The sequence below is a fragment of the Larus michahellis genome, chromosome 1 (assembly GCF_964199755.1).
Source record: "Larus michahellis chromosome 1, bLarMic1.1, whole genome shotgun sequence".
Lineage (NCBI taxonomy): Eukaryota > Metazoa > Chordata > Aves > Charadriiformes > Laridae > Larus > Larus michahellis.
Window position 1 is genome coordinate 40,482,468 of NC_133896.1, and position 21,897 is coordinate 40,504,364.

General features: G+C 39.5%; 1 protein-coding gene across 2 annotated transcripts; it reads left to right on the forward strand.

The window, feature by feature from the left end:
* The first annotated feature begins 64 nt into the window (after positions 1–64).
* Positions 65–13,065, forward strand: RAB21 (RAB21, member RAS oncogene family). 2 transcript variants are annotated; one of them, XM_074573356.1, is made up of 7 exons: positions 68–479; positions 7,537–7,596; positions 7,779–7,886; positions 9,406–9,469; positions 10,277–10,331; positions 10,784–10,872; positions 11,396–13,065. In XM_074573356.1, exons 1-7 carry the CDS (start codon positions 333–335, stop codon positions 11,533–11,535), a joined length of 663 nt encoding a protein of 220 aa, XP_074429457.1. In that variant the 5' UTR covers positions 68–332; the 3' UTR covers positions 11,536–13,065. The 2 variants fall into 2 exon arrangements, with proteins under 2 accessions (XP_074429466.1, XP_074429457.1); XM_074573365.1 differs by lacking the exon at positions 7,779–7,886 and having other exon boundaries at positions 65–479.
* Positions 13,066–21,897: the final 8,832 nt, after the last annotated feature.

A 21,897-nucleotide genomic window follows, 5' to 3' on the forward strand; every position in this document is an offset into this window, starting at 1 on the left:
GGGCGGGACCTCACGCCGCCGTCGCGTCCGCCCCTCCCATTGGCGGCGGGGAGGGGTTGCGCGTGACGGAGCGGCGCGTGACGTAGGAGGAAGAAGACGCCATTAGGGGGAGCGGGGCCGTCGGCCGTGGGGAACGTTGTGGCTCTTGGCGTCCCTCGTCTCACGGCCCCGCTATTCCTCTGGAGGCCTCGGCGGCACCTTCCCCTCTCCCTCCTGCCCTGCGAGTCCTCCCCTCCTTTCCCCACGGGTCCCCGTCCCGGTTGGTGGCGGCGGCGCCCCGCGGCCGCGGTGCGGGACTGTTGATGTGAGGCGGCGGCAGCGGCGGGGCGCGGATGGCGGCGGGGGCCGGGTCGGCGGCCGGGGGCCGCAGCTTCTCCTTCAAGGTGGTGCTGCTCGGGGAGGGTTGCGTGGGGAAAACCTCCCTGGTGCTGCGTTACTGCGAGAACAAGTTCAACGACAAGCACATCACCACCCTGCAGGTGCGAGCCGGGCCGGGAGCGGGCGGGGAGACCCTGCCCGCAGCTACCGGGCCAGGGCTAGGGCCAGGGTGGGTGGGTGGGGGGTGTTGGGGAGGGGGGTCTGCTGCTCTTCTCCCTTTCCCTTGCCCACCTCCTAGGGTTTCTGGCGGGTGCCAGCCCGCCTCTGGTCGCCCTGCGGCGCTCACCGGCCTGCCCCTTCCGCCGCGGGGCTGGTGGAGTGTCGCTCCCTAAACCCGCACTGGGGTTTTGGTGCTGGCCGTCTTGTTGACTGCTTAACGGCGGCCAGGGTGACCACTGCTGCCCTTCAGATGGTGGCTGTCCCCTGCCGAGACTGCTGGAAGCGAATTTTCTGGTTCTTTTTGATGCCTCTGACTTAAGCTTTCAGGACCTAAAGGTATTGTTTCTGTTCTGACTACTAGCTGCTCTTTTTTTCCAGTTACGTATATGAATGTCTTCATTTGAATCTTGGGAAGTATGATTTGAAAGTAATGTTGCTATTGTAATCGTTGGTAGTGGACTGATGACTAAGTGTTTCATATGTGCTGTGTTTCTATTAATTATAGTCGTCTTCATGTTCTCAAATCCTAACACTTGAACTACCTAAATACTGCTGTTTAAAGAGAACAGCTTTCACAAAATGGTTTATGAGATTAAGGCTTATGATTTAATAACAGAAAATGTTCTTAAGGCTTACTTGCTTGTCACGTTATCTCCCTGAATTTTGGCCCGATTCTCGGTATTACTGTTTGCTAATTTGTAAAGAACTAAAAAGTGATATTCCACTTAAAAATGTGTGACAGGATGTCTGCTTGAAAGCAGTGTTTATTCGTTACCTGCTAGCACTGAATGGCGTGTACGTCATGATACAAATTAAAACACTTGTACATAGTCTCAGAAAACATGTTTTAAACTTCATGTTGTGGGTTGTATATTAAGTCTTTTTAAATGTCTCTGCTTGCTTAACATTCTTATTTGAAGTTACACCAGTTGTACAGCATCTTTCTTATCAGTTGTGAACACATACATGAAAGCGTGGTTTTAGCGCTGTAGTGTATACTACTCTTAATACTTGTTTTTGTGAATAAAGAAACAAACCCTGCCACCATGTGGGTCACTAGTGGGCTTTTAACTAATTTTGAGGTTCTGTGAAGTACAGAATAAATAGTAGGTGATGCCAAAAAAGAGCCTTAGGGTAGATGCATGCTGTTCCTGTGTCTAGGGGAAATTATTGTGGGTTGAGTATCTTAGAAGTATTTAATAGCGGAATTTTCCCTAAAACCAAAGCAACATTAGAGGAGCACTATAAACAATACAGTGAATAAACAGGTACTGTTGCTCCACTTCCTCTGTAAAGCGCTAAACCCAACGTGTTTTAAACTTAGTTACCCTATGTTCATACTCTGCTGTTGGATGAATCTATTCATGGGTTTACATGGGTGGGTTTACTAGGCATGGTAATTATGACAAGCTGATTGTAGCTCTGATTGCCATAGAGGTAATGGGTATTTGTTTCCTATAGAAATGACTAGCAGCTTGTAAGTGGTCAGATTTGCAGTTGTAATTTTCAGCTGAAGTCTAGCATTGAGCAAACAATCAGTGCATTAAAATTATCATATATACCAGCTGAATTCTGGTATCACATGTAGATAGAGTAGAGCTGAGTAGTTTGTCAGGTGATGCAGCTCGGTGTGGTTTTTTTTTTGTTAATCATGTTCTTTAAATCTGTAGTGGAAAAATTTACAATTAGAAGCAAAAAGTGAATTGGAATACAGACTTGGGTTGCAGATGTCATAAAATGGGCCTTTAAGTGGCTCCAAAATGTAAACAGTAAAATGTCTCTAGATACTATGGCTTCAATGCTTTCAGGTTTGACTGTCTGGAGAGTTGTGTGTTTGTAGAGAAGTGGAAGCACATGGTCACACTTGATACTGAGATTTTGTTTCTCCACTGTGATTAGGTTTCTGGTTGCTACCTGTATCTCTTAACTGACTGCACTGTGTTTCTGAACTCGCTTTTCTGTTCTGAGCCTCCGTAGACACATATGCGTCTTACTGATTGTAAAATACAATGTTAATTGCTGTTGAATCTTACTGTACATAATGTGTACTTGTGAAGTATTATCTCTATTCTTGTTTTCCTATATCTTAAGAGTTCTAGAGTAAAGTTTTAGTAAGTTCTACTAGCAAATTAAAACATCCCTTAAAAATAAGGAGGAACTAGGATATCTGATTAAGCAATGAAGTGACATTTTTTGCAAAACATCCTTTCTTCAAAAAAAAAATATTAGAGGCTTAATCTAATAAGGTGGCTTTGTTTTATGGCATCAGTTCAACGTGTTGCAGCAACTTACTTTTGTTCCTGTAAAGCCAAAATTGGATAAATACTTAGCTTCTGATTCAGCAAAGGAGCCACAATGATGAATCATATGAAAAGATCACTAGATACTGAGATGAGAGGCTCTCCATCCACAGTAATCCCCGATTTAGAAAAAAAGAAAGTACTGCGTAGTGCTTTATTCAAATATAATTGCAACAAAAAGGATGATGAGACTGTAGACTTCTGGAAACTTTATTTACCAGTGTTGACTAGTGTTTCCTGCAGCGAGCCTGATGATGGGGGGAGAGCACAGAAGTCTTTAAATTGGTCACTGTGAATCTTTTATCTAATGTATATCTATGCTTTCCTCTCTGAATTCTAACATGTATTTTTTTAATTGTGAACTTAACCTGTGTACACCCAAACAGGAGAGTTTCTCTTGTGCTACTAACAGGTTTTTAGTGAAAGGGAGCTATTTCTCTTCTCCCCCTGCCCCCCTTCCCTAAATGCTAGCTAGAGGGAAATTGTGAACTGGAACTTCCTTTGAGGTTAGGAGGCTGCTGGGATGTGTTGCTGTAGTTATGTTAGCTTCAAGTCATGTATGTAAGATATTGATGACCTGCAAATTTAAATTAAGGTGGCTACTGGTTCACATAAGGAAACATTTATATAGAATAGTGTGAGAAAGCTGATGCAGGAAAGGTAGGTTTTTTTGCAAGCTATGAATATAATCCATAACCTGTTGTCAGACCTGGTGGGACAGTTAGAATTAGTTCCCATTGATTGAAATACTGAGGTCAGTGCTCTTGTCTTGATAAAATTATTCTAGGCTATAAATTGATAAAAGTGAAGTGTCCTGGAATTATTCCAAGAACAAACCTACTGTCAAACTATTTTTTAAAAACATTCAGGTAGGCACTTTTATCTTGAGCAATTAACTAACAGAAATACAACTTTTGTGTACAGATCTATCAAATGTGTGGAGGACTGCAAAATAGCCAAACCAAAAGAGCCACTGATGTGGTGCTAATCATACTATATGGATCATGATTGCTTATATAACCTGGAAAAGCTGTGTTGGTTGTCTTAAGTTGCGGGGGGGGGAGGTCGGGAAAGACAGTGCAAGAAGGTTCAGTGCTACATGCAGTGTTCATGTACCTGGCTTGCCTCTGTTGCAGGTGAAACAGTCAAGGGGCAGGTGACATACATCTGCTTCTATTCGGTGACTTTCAAGAGAATCTTTTCTAGCTGGGTCTTGTGTTTACTCAGGCCCCCTTTATCAGCTCTTAACAGGGCCTGATGGACATGTGAAACGGAGCTCTTAGAAGAAAGAACTAAGAGAAAAGATTTTGTCCAGACATAAAGAGAATGGAATTTTAGCTCTTACTGCATTATCCTTTTCTTTTAAATGTATAAGTATTCTTCAGACCAGTCATAAGACACTACAGTCAAAATACCAAAATAACTAACTTACTTCAAAGACCTGTTTGAGATTACTTATCTTTGAATTAACTGTGGTCCTATGCATTTGTGGGTTTTTGAAAGTCCTAGCAAAAATGAATTGTCATAGTAATGAAAATAACATGGAAAGGAGTTACTGATTTTAAATCGAGTCACAACTCAGACTTAAATCTGTAGTACTCAGTTTGGTAAATTCTTGGGAGATTAGAAAAAATATTGAATCCTCTTTTATGTGTCCCTAACACTGTCTAGGCTGTACTGATTTCAAAGGCTTTGACACTCTTGTCAGCTGACTTTTTTCCTAAACTATCTCAAAACAGCAGTTAAGGCTCTTAGTTCCATGTTGGGCTCCCTCCAAATTTCTAAAAAATAGTGTAGTCTTGCTGTTCACCTGATTATTTTTTTTTGCTGTCTAACCTCAGAATGAGTGAAGAGTAGTAACCTTGCTCTTCCATGAGACAAATGGAACTTGGGGGGGTTGGGGATGCAAAAAGGTAAGTATTTCCTGTTTTGCCTTAGGCATGTTTGCCACTGTGGCTGTAAAAGATGCTTTACTGATACTAAATATGCCAAACTTAACTATACCTATTAATTAAAGAATGGAGCCTGCTAACAGTATTCTTCAAGTATATGAACACAATGAAGAAGAAAGAATCATTTAGTCTGTAATACAATATTGACTGTTTTTTGCAGCACGTTCACAAAGTCTTCTGCTCATTACTAACCATGACTACTTCAAATACCAGGTTCCAGTCTTGTTACTGGGACAGCTTTTTAGACAACCTTGCTTGCAATCAAGGTACCTGGTACAGGATGTTCTCTCCTTTTTTGGCTAGGGGCCTAAGACTAGGTGGACTAAAACTTAATTAGTACAAATTGATCAAGTTTTAATGCAGAGAGCAAGTACAATTGCCACAGTTTCCTGTGATTTTTTTTTTTCAGGAGACACTAAAAAGCCTTACTTGAATTGTATGGGTTGGCTTAGAGTATTTAGGAAAGGAAATGCTCAACTCAGTGCTAGAAGACCATATTGCTGTCAAAAGCTGTAGTGACATGAAGGGCTGGTGGTGATACTTAAGTAAAACTTTTCTGTGGGGTTAAGCCTACTTTAATATTTACTTCTTCAGATAGTAAAGCTGTCAGTGCTATTAATTGGGCCAATGTCTAAAGCCATGGCGATATAACTTTGTGGATACTGAGTTCTGTGTTTTTTTTTAAAATATAAATCCTGTTTCTGTGAAGGCTTTTTCTGCCTTTTGGTCCAGAAATGTGATTCTCGCTTATGTGAAATTCATATCAGCTGTGCAGATTTGATTGTCAGTGTTATGACAAAAGTAAACTGTGCTTAGAAGAGCTTTTCCTTTGAGACTTATAATAGAATATCAAGTACTGTAGTACAGCAGATCAATAAAACTCTGTCAGGTAAGCTTGATTCATTGTGCCTAACCATACCTTCTCTTAATATGGCCCGAGTGTTGGTGAATTAACACTTTTGAAGTCACCTCTGAGCTTTTGGCTTTTAAACTCTGCTGTAGTAGAACAAATAATAGGAAGACTAGACACTGATCAGATAATCTTTAGGGACAGCTAGCTGAAAGCCATGAACTGCTTTCTGCAGAGTTTTTTATTAAGGAATTAAAGTTTTCCTGATGTTTAAGGTTTGCTACTCTGCTGTTAAGCTGTTTGTTACAAGTTGGCTGGAGTTTTAAATGCTTTTAAAGATGCTGTCTGCAGCTTTTTCTGAAGCTGATGTGCTACCTCACTGCAGACTGAAGGGGTAGCATTAATGCTTTAGTTATGTTGAATGCAGTGGTCATAATGATTAGTTCTTTGCTGTCTGCTGTCTTATCTTGAATCATCTCACCTTAGGTCATACAGATGCTGGAGTTGATGTTTGGCAAATAGTTGAAGAGCAGGAGCTGCTCTAGCAGCTGAGTGTTCGGTGACTTTAACTGTAATACAGGCAGCACTCCAGAGACACACTTTCATAGCATTTTAGGCTGGTATAAATTGAACTACCATGGTCTTCTGTGTGCATACTGGTTGCTTATGTAGTTAAGCAGCAAGCTGGTTCAAACAGCTGATCCAGCCTATGACATTTCCCACATATACATGACTTTTAGTCAGTTCAATGCTTGGTCAGTGCTCATGCAGAGGGCTCATGTCAAGCTGCTACAGTCCAGCCTAAAATAATCTGGGATTAATTTATCGTAAGATACCACTGAGTACTTGCTGGTATATAAATGCAAGTTGAGGCAAACCTGAAATGAAAACTGAGTATAATTTAAAGAAAAAGACAAAAGTTAAACCTTGGCAAAGGAATTGAATGATAACCTGTTACTCCTAGCCTTCAGAACAGGGGGAGCAGGTTCCTAATGTATCAACTCCTTCAGAACCATTTTAACCTATTAAGCTTGTATTAAATTATACCCCTTTTTAGCCACTGAACTATACTCTTGGTAACAAAGGTGGTGTGTTTAAAAATGTGGATCACGCAGGCTTGGAGAAGAACAGACATACTCTTGAGTTACTGAAATTAGTCTAACTTTGCAATATCTCTGGTCCTCTTAAAACATTTTCAGAAGATAATGGAGTAGAATTCTTAGGTTTTCTTATCCTGATGCTTGATCTCCTTGTGTGTGTTAGCTGAGAAGCAGATCACTGAGCTTTCAGGGACATTGTCTGGCAAAAAAAAAAATCCAAATAACACCACTGCCCCAAAAAAATCCCCCAAACAGATGGGGAGAGTTGTGGGTTCGCTTCAGCAAGAAAAGGGAAAAGATACAGACCAGAAAACTTGCAGAACACTAGTGTTCTGGGACTTTTAGTGGTAAACTCAAACTATGTTATTTTGTTCTATTAGCTCACTAATAGTGGTCTACTTTGCCTAATTCTTGCAAATTCAAAATCTTGTTTGGCTGGTTCCTACTCAAACTTCATGTACTCTTGTGAAATGCTTTGAGTTCAGCTTAAGAGTTATCAGTGTTGTGAATTCAGACTCTTTCCACTCAACTCTGTTATCCTTCCCAAATCATTCAAAACAAAGCAAAAAGATGTAGTAAATGATTTGCTTAAGCCAAATTTATTTAGAATGGACTCCTGGCAAACTGTAGTGAAATGATTAACTGGTTTAGTATTGACTCAGCCTTCTGGCTTAAAAGAGTATTTTGATCCAGAAATCTGTCTTTTATTGATTCAGGTGTTTTTATTAGTAAATTAATCTGAAGTCAAATGAGACATTTGTGTGTAAAACTTAACTCTAATCTGTTTTGCTTTCCAGGCATCTTTTCTTACAAAGAAGCTAAATATTGGTGGGAAAAGAGTAAACCTTGCAATATGGGTATGTTTACTTTCTTATTTTCCATGCTCTTGGTAAATAGAGTATTTTCCTGAAAAATTACTTAGATTTACTAGACTCAAATGTCAGGCACTTCTTAATAAAGTAAAATTACAAAGTATTTGGAATTTCTTGAAGTATTGTTTGCTTTGTCTTAGATGCTAACAAGTGTAATTTAAATGCAGGATACAGCTGGTCAAGAAAGATTTCATGCATTGGGGCCGATCTACTACAGGGATTCTAATGGCGCTATTCTAGTATATGATATAACAGATGAAGACTCTTTTCAAAAGGTACTGGACAGATTTTTACCTTTATGTGAGACATAAACCGATTGAAAAGTAATGGGGAATGTGTAAATGAAAATCTTCTGTCTTCAGCGATAGCAATGTATATTACATCTGCATATTTAGACCATATAATGGAAGTATACACCTTATTATTATTCTTTTGAAGGCTGACTCTTTCAGTCTCCTAAAGTTCTGGCAAGGTTATTCAAAAACCACCAGAGAACTAGATGTATGAGTTACCTGTTACAAGCTATAAACATAAACCAGTACTGTTGTGATAGTATGCAATACTGATCTCTACTGTATAAAACAAATTACTAAGATATATTAAGTGACATGACCTTTTACAGATCTGAGAACTCTGAAATTGCAATACGTGATAGTGGAAACATTATCTTCTCAGTGATAGTAGATATTTGGACTTCAAATCCTCATCAAAACCTGAAATTTAAGGCTAATTATTTTACAGCAGTATTAGTTGATCAGTCTGGGCAGGTGAGTTTTTTCCCACCCTGTGTCAAATCAGTGCTATCACTCTATAGGATGTTCTATCTGAAAACTGGTGACACTCTTTCCTAAGTGAGTTTGTCTCTGTTTAGCTTGTGGCAAAAGTAGTAGGACTTCTGTGTAGAGGAGTGAGAAATTGTGGCTGTATGGGTAAGGGTTGGGTTAGCTGTGGTAGAGGGTAGTGTAAGGGTATAGTTCCACAACAGCTCAAGTAAATAGCCTGATGTAGGGCAAGTAAAGCACTTGTGCTTGCAGTTAAACTCTTGTCCCCCATGCGCACAACTGTGATGACTTGTGAGTACTAATACAACTTGTGCCTTTTCGCTGAACCCTACTTAGTAAAATCCTGTGATATCAAAATACTTAAATTCTCAGAAAAAAGAGGAAAGGTTAATTTGCAGAAATTACTGCATAACTACCTCTGTATCATGTAGCTTAACTGTTTTTAAGTTCTGAAGTGATTGCCTCTCTTAACAACTTAAATTCTCCTAAAATAGCAGTCCCTAAGTCAATGCAGTGATCATAACTTCAAAGCGTGACAACAGAATTGTAACCATCAGCTGACTTGACGCTCTTGTCCCATCTGTTCTCTCAGGAAATAAACATCTGTTATAGTCTAATCTGAACAATTCAGTTCAGGTACCTCTACCTTTAAAGTACCATTTGTGATCTGTCAGTAAGTGCCTGTTGATAAAAGATCTCATGCCTGACCTAAAGTGGCTAATGCAGTGAACGTATTCTTTGGAGTGGGGCTAATACCAGTATGGTGAGTTATATTTCTGGAGTAACTGAACTGCTAAGTCGTTTGCACTTAATTTCAATGGTAAACTAAAGCCTGCTGAACAAGGACCATGCCTAGCTATCTAAAGAATATTTTGTCCATCTGTGTTGCTCTAAACATGTCTGTTTCAAGTTTAGAGTAAACAGTCAATGAAAGAAATGGGTCAGTTCAGCAATGCTTGAGCTAGTAGTATATCAAGTGAAAATACACTTAGCTCTGTTTGTTTTTTTGCAGGTAAAAAACTGGGTTAAGGAGTTAAGAAAAATGTTGGGAAATGAAATCTGTTTATGTATAGTAGGTAAGTCTTTTTTAACATGTGATTCTAATGACTGAATTGGAATTTCTTTTGATTAATAGCACCTTCCAAACAACTTGAATGCGTGAAGGGGTAAAGCTAATGTTAATTTGATATTCAAAACTCAGTTGGAGCTAGAATTTTCAGTAGATCACATTGAGGAAAATAAGAGTTAGTTTGGAAAAACAAGTTGTTTAATGATACACCATGTCAGAAGTGCATGGTATGGACACCTGCAGACTGTAGTTTAACAAACATAAACCTCTAATGTGTATTATCCTTCTTGCATGTACTCTAACATCATGTTTTTTTACTGTTCTTAGTGGCATAGACTGGATGTTTTTCTGCTTTCATAATCAAGTGCTTGGGGGGTGGAATGAGTCTTAAAGCTTGGATATTTCAGTGCAAACAATGCAACAGAAATACTGGGTTTAGATTTTAAAGTAGAGTCTAGTTATTAGAACGTGTTCAGGAGGACAGATGTATGGATATCTTATAACAACTACCTCTGCAGCACAGATAAGCTGCCTGATAAATGACAAAAGAAAAGCAGAAGACTGAATGCTGGCTTATATGGAGGTATTTAGCTATTCTGATCTCTCTACAGAAGTAGAACTTCATCTTCATTGCCTGTTGTGTGAAGGGGAATTCGTAAATCATACCGTTGTGCTCCAAATTGAGACCTGTGTAAGAGCTGGTCTTTAATGGGACAGCTTGTAAGAAAATGATGGGGTACAATGATTACATGATTGCTTTATTTCGGGTAATTGTGGAGTACAAAGACTTGAAAGATTAACTTGTTTCCAACAGGTAACAAAATAGACTTGGAAAAAGAGAGACATGTTTCAGTGCAAGAAGCAGAAACGTAAGTCACACCAATTATTAACAGAAACAGTCATTGCAGAATTATGCTGGAGTAATGAACTTGTGATGCTGTTAACAACTGGCAGGCATAAACCACCAGTATCTAGCTGGCTGCTGCGTCAAGTGTTCTGTTAGTATCTGAGTCCCAGAGTGTCCTTACTGACGAAAGTGTAACTTCAAAGTTGTACGCGATAAAAGTCAACATTTGCAGTTTAAATGCATTTCTAGACATGAAACTCTCTTTATTTCATCTAGTATTTATTTTATCTAGTATTTTTCATGGATCATGGCAGTTTTAACCACATAATTCCCTCTTTACATTAAATCAGCATGTGTAGATTAACTCTGAACTTGGAATATAATCGCAAGAGGTTTTCTTCTTGCTTCATTTAAAATGGCTTAGAAAGATTGAGTCTTTCAGTATAATGAAATTCTGTATCTGCATTGGTACAGGTATGCTGAATCTGTTGGAGCAAAACATTATCATACTTCAGCTAAACAGAACAAAGGAATTGAAGAGCTGTTTCTTGACCTCTGTAAAAGTAGGTATTTACCTAGTTTGGTAAAGAGCACATTCACAAAATGCTCAAGGCTTCAGGATGCTTAAAACAACACAGGGAAGTTGTCCTAATCATTGTGTTCTTATGGTGTAAGAATTTTAGGAAGACTTCACCTGCACATCTGAAGAGTAGGCTGGGTGGGGTTTTTTTGGGGAGGTGGGGTGGAGTGATGTGTGTGGCAGCTTGTTTCTATTTTTTAACAGAATGTTCTTCATCTGGATAAGTAAATCTAGCTTTTGAAGTCACTAGCTCCAGAACATCTGAGCATCTAAGATCTCCTTTAGTCAACAGGAGCTGCCAGATGTTTGGTGCTTTAGGAAGAAGATTCAAGTATGTTCTTGCAGCTATGCCACATGATACTGGAGTACTTATTTCTGCATAATGAATAGGAGAACCAGTCTTGCTGAACTTTTGTCTCTGTGCATATAACCCAAATAGATTAAGATCTCAAAGTCTTGTGTGAAAATGCAATGGAATGTCATCTAATACATATCTTCCTTTACAGGAATGATAGAAACTGCTCAAGTGGATGAAAGAGCAAGAGGCAATGGTTCCAGTCAGTCGGGAATAGCAAGGCGAGGTGTACAGATCATTGATGATGAGCCACAAGTACAGAGCAGTGGAGGGTGCTGTTCTTCTGGATAACTATAAAACTGTGCATCACTGCCCTCTCAATATGAAGACTGCCATATTCCAAGTCACGCATTCTTTACCAATGGAGTAATAGGATTAACAGTATTTAAAAATAATCACATGTAACACTGCAGAGACCTTAAGTGCTAAACTAGTGGCGTCTGTGACCAGAGAATTGGCATTTTCTACAGTGGTTAACAAAGCAATTACCAATGGCCTTTTTACATATTTTTCTTTAATGAGGAATAATATGCATGTAGAAAAGACCTACTTAAAGGCTTCATTTATATTCTTTTAAATCAGATCATTATTTAATAACTTATATACATTGTTGTTGGAATGGTATACGTTTTTGCAGCTCTTTGTATTTTGTGGTAGATTGAATTGTATCACTTCTAAAATGCAAATTGATTTTTTTTTTTAAATTAGCAGATATCTGAAGTAATATTTTTGCAGGGCCTCTACAAGCCTATAACTGTCAACTACTTTGATATATTCTGTCCATCCTGTATGCCAAGCTGGTAAAATACATTGTAAATTACATATTAAATATTTTATCTGCTTTTACAATTGCAGGTGCAGAAATATGTACATCAGTCTTGTCAGTGATTGTGAATTGAATAAGTCAGTGAAAGATGCAAGCTTTTCATGTGTATTGTTGAATTGCCCATTCTATTCCCCCTACCTGAAAACAGCTTTTTTTTGGTACATTCATAGCTACAGCATTTTTTTTAAGCCTTTTCTGGCAAGTAGCAGCATTTAGAGTGCCTCCTTAGTGGGAAAGGAATGGTTCCTTTGACTGCTGTTTAACATTGAGGTGTTTGACTCCCAGCTGGCGCATGCATATATCTTGCCTCTGCAGTTACTTTGGCCTCTCAGAATATCCCCAGAAAGTCTGTCTGGTAGCCAGTAAACCAGATGCATGGGAGACTCTTAAGCTGCGTTAATACATTTGTGTCCCGAGACAGCATTATAGATTATTAATGAGCATATTTTCCCCCCCCGTATTGCAGGGCTTGAGTGAACAAATGAATTGGCATTAACTAGATCTGCTTCTGATTTGGAGTGATTAAGTGGAAGATATGAAACTTACCAGATGTAATTGTAACTTTGGGGAATCTAAACAGAACTGAACTTACTCCTGACTTGCTCTTTCTCTTGTAAAGTGTTTTGAAGCCCACTTAAGTTTTGGGAGGAGGGTTTTCAGAAACAAAGTGTATAAACTACTATCACAAAGGAACACAAATGGTGGTAGCTGAAACTTCAAAATGTTTTGTGCTCTCACTTTTTTTTTTACTTAAGTTGTCATGCTTGGAAAAACAGTAAAGGTGATGTCTGTGACAAAATAGAATATTCCTTGGCCTTCCTTTTTCTGAAGGGTAGAATTAGTATTGCATATGAGTGCATTGAATGGTGTGGCTATGTTTCGATGCACAAAAGGAGTAATAGTAACTGATCAGTCTGATGTGTAAGAGAAGTGTGCTGTCTTCAATATGATTTTTATTTTCTCTGAAATAATAGATGGCTTTGATACAGACTGGTCCTGGTGCACTTTTTCTCCATTCTGTCTAAACTGTGGTGTAGATACTTTCTCTTAAGCTACCATTGCCATGCTCTTCTGACATGGTTGTATGCATGATGAACAAAGGTGACTTCTTCATGCTAGTGAAGATAGTTTCTTGACTGCATGTAGCTTTGATGTGAATTTAAAATTCATTATTATGTCTGTATATGTAGCAGCACCATTAAGTTAATGTTCTCATAGTATATCTAACTTAACAGTGAGCCTTGCCAAAGGTGAAAAACAGGTCAGTTTGTTCTAAAACCAGTACCTTCAAATCCATACAGTTAGATGAAAGTCAGTCTTGTAAGTGGTAAAATCTTGATATAAGGAGTGAAACTGGCAAGACTGTATGTTTGAGACTAGAATCTCTCATAATAGGAGCTACAGATTTTTTTATTCAAATTTCATTTGAATCTCTGCATTATTTTTTCTTTGCAGAGATGGGGGGAAAGAAAACTAACAACCCAACCTCAACTAGACTTGATAAGTAGATGTGTCATGAGGGCTTACCTACACCAGAGCATATGTTTCCTCCAGCACAAAGCTTTCTCTACTTTGTTGAAGTGTACAGATGCAGTTCTGGTCTGGAAATTAATACTAGGTGTTTACCCAAGAGAACGTTACGTTTGACTAGTCTGAAATAGAAGCAGTGTGTAGAATATATCTTTCTGCCTGCAGCTAAAGAGTTTTTCTTTAGTGTATTCTATGGTAGGGGCATTCTGTGTGACTTCTGTCAATTATAAAACTAACCAAGTCGTGTTAATACTAACTCTTAAGTCTCTTACAAAACTAAAACTATTACTACTGAAGACTTAGGTGGGGGTAAGGAAGATGACCATTTTGTATGATTAAGAAAGGTTCTGGTTGCTATTGGCAAAATACTTTTTTATTTAAAAGTAAATTCTCGGGAGTTACTTTTCTTAAGCTACAGCATGAAAAATACTCACTGGAAACCTTCCTGTCTAACGTGCAGTTTGATTGGACTTTATGGAACTTAAAACCTGTGCTTAGCAGCGTATCATTATATTATCTTTTAAAAGAAATGCAGCTTTGTGAAGTCAGGGAAGTTGATTTCCGAGACACAAATAAGAACATTATGGTTTGTTTAGACTGATTAACATAAGACTTCAGCTATTCATTGTTGGCAGACAGAATAAAACAGTTCCAGGAAACAGCATCTTTACTGAAGATATCTAGAGTGTTTTTTGTATTAAATATACAGGAAAGCACAGAAAGCTTGGTTTTCTGTATTTGACCAGGATCTTACTCAGTAACCTGGTACTACTATTGTGTGGTTTGACTTTTCAAGAGTCTTGCATTTGCTGGAATCCATCTACATTGTCTGGTTTCTGTGTCTTAAGGAAAATTGTTGTTAACTTCTGTCACTGAAAACAAGTAAGCTGTTTTTCATTCTTCTGAGAAGTGTGCAAGAGAACAACTATATCTGTCTCTAGAAAATACCTGTATTGTGGGAAAGGTAATACCAGCTAGACACCTGCTACAGCATGTAAGTCAACATTGAGCATACTTCCTCAGAGTAAATCTTCAGAAAGAGTAAGTTAGATCTCTTTTATTATAGTATATGAGTACAAATACCTTTCTAAAGCAAGTTTAAGTACTTGCTCACAGTCTTGATGCTGCTGCTATGAGTACTTGAGCTACCTATGAAATTCTATCACTTGCTGACATAAAATCTAACAAACCAAAGTCCAAAAACTTTAATGCAGCAGGATGTATCTAGTAAGAGTTATTTATGGATGCTGTCTTATTGCACCTAGACTATAGTTCAGAAGTTATAAAAGACCAGATAGACTAATTCAGACAAGGAAACACTAATAAGATGTGTAGCACTTGGAGATGAGTGTAACTAGTTATAAAGGTTGGGGATGATGACTGACTGGTTTGCAGTGAACTCACATATGGTTCCAAGATGGGGACATTCAATGTTCAGATGAACTGCATTGGCTGCTCTCTTTGAGGCAGTTAAGTAATTGGGTGTTGACTTTATTACACGCTTTTTCTCAGTGTTCACGCGTTATGCGCAGGCACTCGTGCTTCCTGCCGCATTTAAAAGTATCCCTTAGTCTTCTTTATCCTGCCATCTTTATTATTCTAGGTGTTTAACTTGTGTCTCTGCCTACAGCTCTGGAAGAAACCTAGTAATTTAATTTCTACTTTAGATTCCAAGCCAGATGAAAAAAGGTTTGCAAAACCTTAGGAGGTCATGGAAGGTGGTTAGAGTTCAAATGGAGTTATCTGAAAATGTTGGATGTTGTCAGAAAAAAAAAAAACAACAGTTTAAAGAAAGTAAGAGGAATGGGAGTCCTGCTTGAGGACAAATGGAGCTCAGGAATCTCAACAAGCTGAAAGCAGTGAAGTGGTATGGATGATAGAGTATGGAAATAAGAGAGTTGGAGCCAGCCACCTCTCTTATTTTTCTGCCTTTGTGGAAGGAAAAGGAGAAGTGGAAAGAAAAAGACAAGTAGGAAAAACTGAAGGTGCTGGTAGTGGGCTGCAGAGTGAGGTGCTGAGTTAACCAGTTCTTGGCGGAGTTGCTAGTGTGTCATATCAGCAATGATAGTTGCCTAATTTTATTTTTTTTAGGTTGTTTTTCCTTCTGTGGAATACCATTTTTGCTTCACTAAAGAGACTACAATTAACTTTGAAGAGGCTTTCAGACACAATACTAACCTACTTAAAACTTGACTAGAATATGCTAATTTATTAATTATTAGTTAATACTTTGTTAACCCTAGTTTGTATCAAAGTTTAGGAATATTTTTTTTTCCTGACAGTCAGTAAATGTATCATTCACTGAGGATGACTTTTACTGCAGTTGTGTTAAGGAGTTGCAGATGAAGACAGAGATCCTTGGCGCTAGTTGCTGCACAGGCTCAATGAAGACAGCCCCAAAACTTGCTCGCTTTGTGCTAAGCACTGTTGCTCATGCTACTCTTCAGGGGATTCTGCTTAACACCAGGATTTTTCCTCTATTTAGGACCAATCTGTGCATCTCGGTGATGTAGTCATCTACTGAATTCAGGCTTTTTTTATCAAATAATAATGTATACTGTTCCTTCTCACATTTTTGGAGCTGTCATTGGCCACTGTATTGAGCAGAATGAGATGGAGAAGCAGTTTTGAGAGTTGTGGCGAATCTTAAATATTTCTTGTCTTGAGTTGGCTTGAAAAGTGGGAATCTGTGAAACGGTCACCATTATGACAAAGCTATTATTCTATCCAAGATAACTGAAAATATTTTGGCTTGGAAAAAGTTACTGTAATCTGATTAAAATCATAAATGGCTCTACTTCCAAAATGAAAATTTATTTCAAGCTGATGTCTTCTGATTCTTAATTTTTTCTAAGACGTTCACCAAACAAGGCCAAAAGCTCCAATTGATTGGCATATTCTACAGCCCTAAAATCGTGTCTGACAGTACAGAGGAGTTGTGTACTCACATATGTTCCACTGGACAGTTGGGAGCTTTGATTTGTATTTACTCAATACCAGGATGTTGAAAGATAGGCTGCAAAAATAATTGTTTCCATCTCTTTCCACTGCTTTGCACATGCAGGCAAGCAGTGTGACATGATGCAGCTGCAGAGTGAATGTGAAGAGGGCTTCTGTCCCTCTTCTTCTGTTTGTTGGCTGCACTGATCCCCATTGTTAATGAATTGCTACTACAGGAAACTTTCTGTGCTGAAGATCCCCCTGTACAAGAAAGGAAATACACATGTTCTTTGCTTGCTTCTCTAGCTCTTCTATACAGTGATAAGTACTGCAGCCATAATACCCAGTTTCTCCCAGTTTGAGATCTCTTTTTTTTTTTTTTAACCCCCCTCAAAAGGAGCTTTTCTTATTTCTTGACAGGTCACTTTTTTTTTCAGTGTATCTAGTCTCAGTGATCTCTTGCAAGGGGTTTAAGACTTCATCGTAGATCACCCAGAAGCAATGCAATTTGAAAGTATGACAACAAAGAATGATGACTAGCAACAATCTTGACATATCCTGCCTCCAAACCAGTGCGGAGAAAGTATTGGAAGGTTGATGGCAAGTCCTTGCTACCTCTGGTACCTAACTCCTGATTCTTGGAAGTGACTTAGAAGAAATTCAAGTAGAGAGGATTGGGGAGAGCAATGACTACTTTCCCATCTGTTGCCAAGAAGCTGATATCCTGTGACAGATCCAAACTCATGTAACAGATCTCTTCTGAGCTGTTGAAACTGTTAAATTGCAGCCTGTTCTTTAAGTTAACCATCACTCCATTCTGAAAGATAAACAAATTTGGGACTCACAGTGGAAGAAAACAATTTCTTTTTTTCAGAACAGGAAACTTAAGGAACTGCCTGATCAGGCTTCTCTTAGTGCAAAGAGAAGAGGAGAGGACTTGATACCTGAAGATTTAAGTGCTGTCAGTGCTATTTGATCATACAGGCTTTATAATGATTGTCTTGCTGGATTTTTCTTATCAGATAAGCTCATTGAGCTTATCAGGCTCAATCAGATAGGATACTTCTCTTTGAACCCAGAGAAGATGTTAGCAGGGCAAAAGCCAACACTGAAAAGGACACAGCATTTTTAATATCAGGTAACTTGACATTGTCAAGTGTTGTAGGAATATGCTATTTGGCATTTGTGGATAAAAGAAATTAAAAAAACCAAACACATTGAAAAATAGTATTTAGCAGAGCCTTCACAAACCTTACCTTGTGCATTGCTGCAGCTGAAGTTTGTAAATACATCATGGAGTATTTTATATACCAGTGCATTTACATGGAGATAGTTCTGCAATAAATTAATTCTAAATGATCAATCAAGTAGGGAAACAAGAACTTCTTTAGCATGACTGCTATTCTATCAATGCCTGATATTAAAAGTGAAAATGCATGTAAGTGGGAATGAATCAATAGAAAGGGGGAGAAAATGTGTACTGAAAACCAATACAAGAAAACAGAGCTGGGAATTCTTGTTATGGTCATATCTGAAAATTGTTCTTTCTTACCTTTTAGTGAGTCACAGAATTTGAAACTTGATGAGCAGTCTGTAATAAAGTGGCCCTGAAAATTACTGGAGTGGTGCCCAGTGGGGGCAGTGACCTGGCTTACAAAGAGATTTGGTAAGAACTGAGATCACAGGTTTTTTCTGTTACAAATACAATAACAAATTTCTGAACCCATCTGAACATGATGTGATGAAAGATGGCTCTAAGATGCCAAACCAGGCTCAACGAGGTTGCTCTACGTTATGCTAGCATATATCCCAGCAACTGTAGTGTGACCCATCAAAATGCAGCTTTGATTCTCAAAGTTGGTCTTTGGCAGCCCAGAACAGTTCATGAGCAAGAAGCAGTTGCTGTTGAACCATGTTTGTCAGTTTAATGATAGCCGCAGGCACACTGCCTGTATGCTAAAGGAGCAGCAAAACCAAGTGAAACCTGGAACCAAGGCTCAAGAGTGGGAATTTTCCACCAGTTATGTGTTTATCCTACTGATGTCCTACCTCCATAATGAATGCTTGTGCACACTTCCCTAGCAAAAACTGCTGTTCGGCTGGTGCTATGGATTTGAACTGGATGGACACTGCGAGTGAAAACAGCAAGCAACAGGAAAAGCAGGGCAAGATAAGGGAAATTTGCACAGTTCCTGCTTTGGCTGTCCTCAGCCCTTTCATTTGCACTCTTAAAAAGTCAGTAGCTATATCCTATTATCTTTGTGTCAGAAAGTGTATTTTCTATTTGGTGAGAATTTTTTGGTCTAGAAACTAAAATCTTAAGAGCTTTTTAGAGTAAATGTAGTTCCTTCACAGATTTAGTCTTTCTGAAGACTGTCAGCATCTCATTAAAGGGTCTATATTAAATAACGAAGAGCAAGCGTGCTGCCTGTAGTTACACCCTGCAATCAGAGTTCTATGGTCAATGTTTCAAATAGCAAGAGGCAGCAGAGTATCTAATGCACCTCTGATTGCCAGCCTACTCTCCCATTATTTTGTGACACAGAGTAATTGCAAAACAATCCTCAACCATAAGATGTGCCCATACTGGTTAGAGAGGTTGGTCTGAGACTTAAAATTATACTAAATTGTACTTTGATTGGAGCCTTCAAGGAATCCTGACCATCCTTGCAGTATGTTAATACTGCCGTGCTGGGCACCATGGGGCACTGATTTTTTTTCAGAGACTTGGGGATTTCAGCTTGAGAAATGGAGCAATGTCTGAAGGGGCTTATCATGGCAAGTTACGAGAAGGAAGGAAGTATTCTGTTCGTAGCACAGACCCATCCTTAGCATTGCTTTTTGAATGGCTGGGATGAAATACAGCATTGCCTATCCCCACCCTAAAACAATTGTTCTGTTAGTTTCCTGCTCTTTCCAGGAAATGTTGCCTGTTGGTGGTGTTGTAATGCATATGTAGAAGTGATTGGGGTTACTACTATTTGTCTCTTTCTGCATTTCTAGCTCTGGCAATACTAGTCTCTGCCAATTGGCAAACAACAGATCAGTTTCTGTTTAGTCATCACTCTCGGATAGCTTCCAACTAGTCAATGTGGAGGCTGATGCAATCACGAATCTCTCCTTGCATGACAAATGCAGAGCATTTCATGTTGATATCTGCTCTGCTGCTTTTATATTTTAAAAAAAGTTTCTTGTCCCACTGAGACAACAAAGCTATTGTAAAGTTGTGATCAGTTGCACCAATTGTAATGTCTTCTTCTGACACATCTTGTCATGGTTTGGGTTGTCTGGTTTTGAGTTGTTTCATGTTCTGGAATTCTATTAATACTTGATATGCATAGATTAAAAAAATACCAGGTTCACAAACAGGATCTCACAGCTGTGGCTATGGATATACAAAATGTGACACAGTGCAAATACTTGAAGAAAGCTCATCATCCAGTGTACTGCCTTCATGTCTTGTTACATCTTCATGCCTTCACATTCTAAATACAAATAAATGCTGCTGGGGAATGGGTTTTCCTTCCTTTTAGTTTCACTGTGTGTGTATTTAATTTCTTTGTCCCTATCCTTGTCTAACCTTGCAGCAGAAAACAGCCAAGCGTGGAATGTTACTATACCTGCATGCTCTGCTTGTGCAGGTTAGGTGTGTTATGTTTTCTTAGAACAGGTCACGAAGGCTATCCTATCTTCATTTCTCAGTTTCTACATTGAGGTAGAGACAACTAGTGAGTAGAGAAAATCCCAGCTGGTCCCAGAGGCAAATGAATTAGGCCAGTGTGCACAAGGAGCTCTGGCCTCGAGAGCGCGTGGCACAGTACAGCCTTCATCCAGGTGGCTAAGTAGTCTTCTGCCTTTTAAACCACGTTTACGTGCCGCCTGCTTGGAGTGGCTGTGCTGTTCCCTATGCTATGTCAAGCTCTTAGTCTGAGAAACCTTAAATGGTATGGGCCATAGTTATATAAAAGCACATTAGTGATTAAACAGCAAGGTTGACTGTAGGTCAGTACTCCAGGCTTACCTGGTTGACTTGAATGGATGTAGCCAGAGCCTGCTCTCTCTCCTGCTCTCCTAATTGCGGGGTAGGATGGGAGGTTTCTTTTTTTACCTTTTCCTCTTGTATGTGGAAAACAAGACCATGTGACAGCTAAATTCTGGGATATCTCCTTTGTTGTCTATAATATAATTCACACTGAGGGCTGGTACCTCTTAGAATATGAGAAATTCAAGAGAAGCCTGGTCTGCAGCTTCCTCCTGGGTGTCCTGCTGCACCCAAGGTCCGGGACAGCACCCCATTTACTGTCTGTGATCTGTGACAAACTGGAGTGACCTGGAAAAACTGTGGGTTGCATCTGTCAAAGCAAGGTTTGGAATATATCCATTTCCTGTGAGCAGAAGGTCAAAGGGAAAGAGATTTTTGGCGCTGTTTCTCTTTATTTCTCTGCTGTGGGGTTTTTGTTTGTACAAATTAAGCCTGTGATGGAAGGACCTGACAGAATCCGCACTTGTCTTGTGCAGGCCAGGTTTTCATGTGGTTGAGCGTGTGAGCAGCTGACACTTCTGAATACAGGAATGGATCTTGGAGCTCTGCTGAAATAGCTGTGTGAACAACAACAATAGCAGCTGCTGCAGCGCTTGGCATAGCAATAATAGCTACACGCGCAGCTGTGGCAGCAACAGAAACCAGAGGAAAGCCATGAACGCTTTCTGGCTGCACACTCGGTGCTGGTTGGGGTGCTGTGACTATCTTCATGTGGCAGAAGATTCCTCATTAGAGCAGATGGCTCAGAGAAGAGTGGGCCACCAAGGTGAAGATACCCTCCTTGTTAGATTCCCATCTGTGTAGCGTGCAAAGGCTTAGACTTTAGCCTGGAGCTGCAGAATGACCCGTTATTTTCTTAATGAGCTTACGCAGAAGAGAGAGAGTATCCTGATAGCACTGTGTCAGCCTATGGAATTTGGTGGTGTGGATCACTCAAGTTTGTAAACTGAAATAACGTAAGGCACCATTACAGGCTGGGGACTCCTGGCTGGAAAGCAGCTTTGCAGAGAAGGATCTGAGTGTTGTGGTGCACGATGAGTTGGCTATGAGCCAGCAACAAAAGCCAACGGCATCCTGGGCTGCATCAGGAAGAGAATTGCCAGCAGGTGGAGGGAGGTGAAACTTCCCCTCAGCCCGAGTGAGAGAATTCTGGAGTGCTAGGTCTAGTACTGGGCTTCCCAGTACAACAGACACGGACATCCTGGAGCAAGGTCCATGAAGGACTATCAAAGATAATTAGGAGACTGGACCATTTGATATATGAAGAGAGGCTGACAGAACTGGAACTGTTTGGTCTTGAGAGGGCTCAGAGACC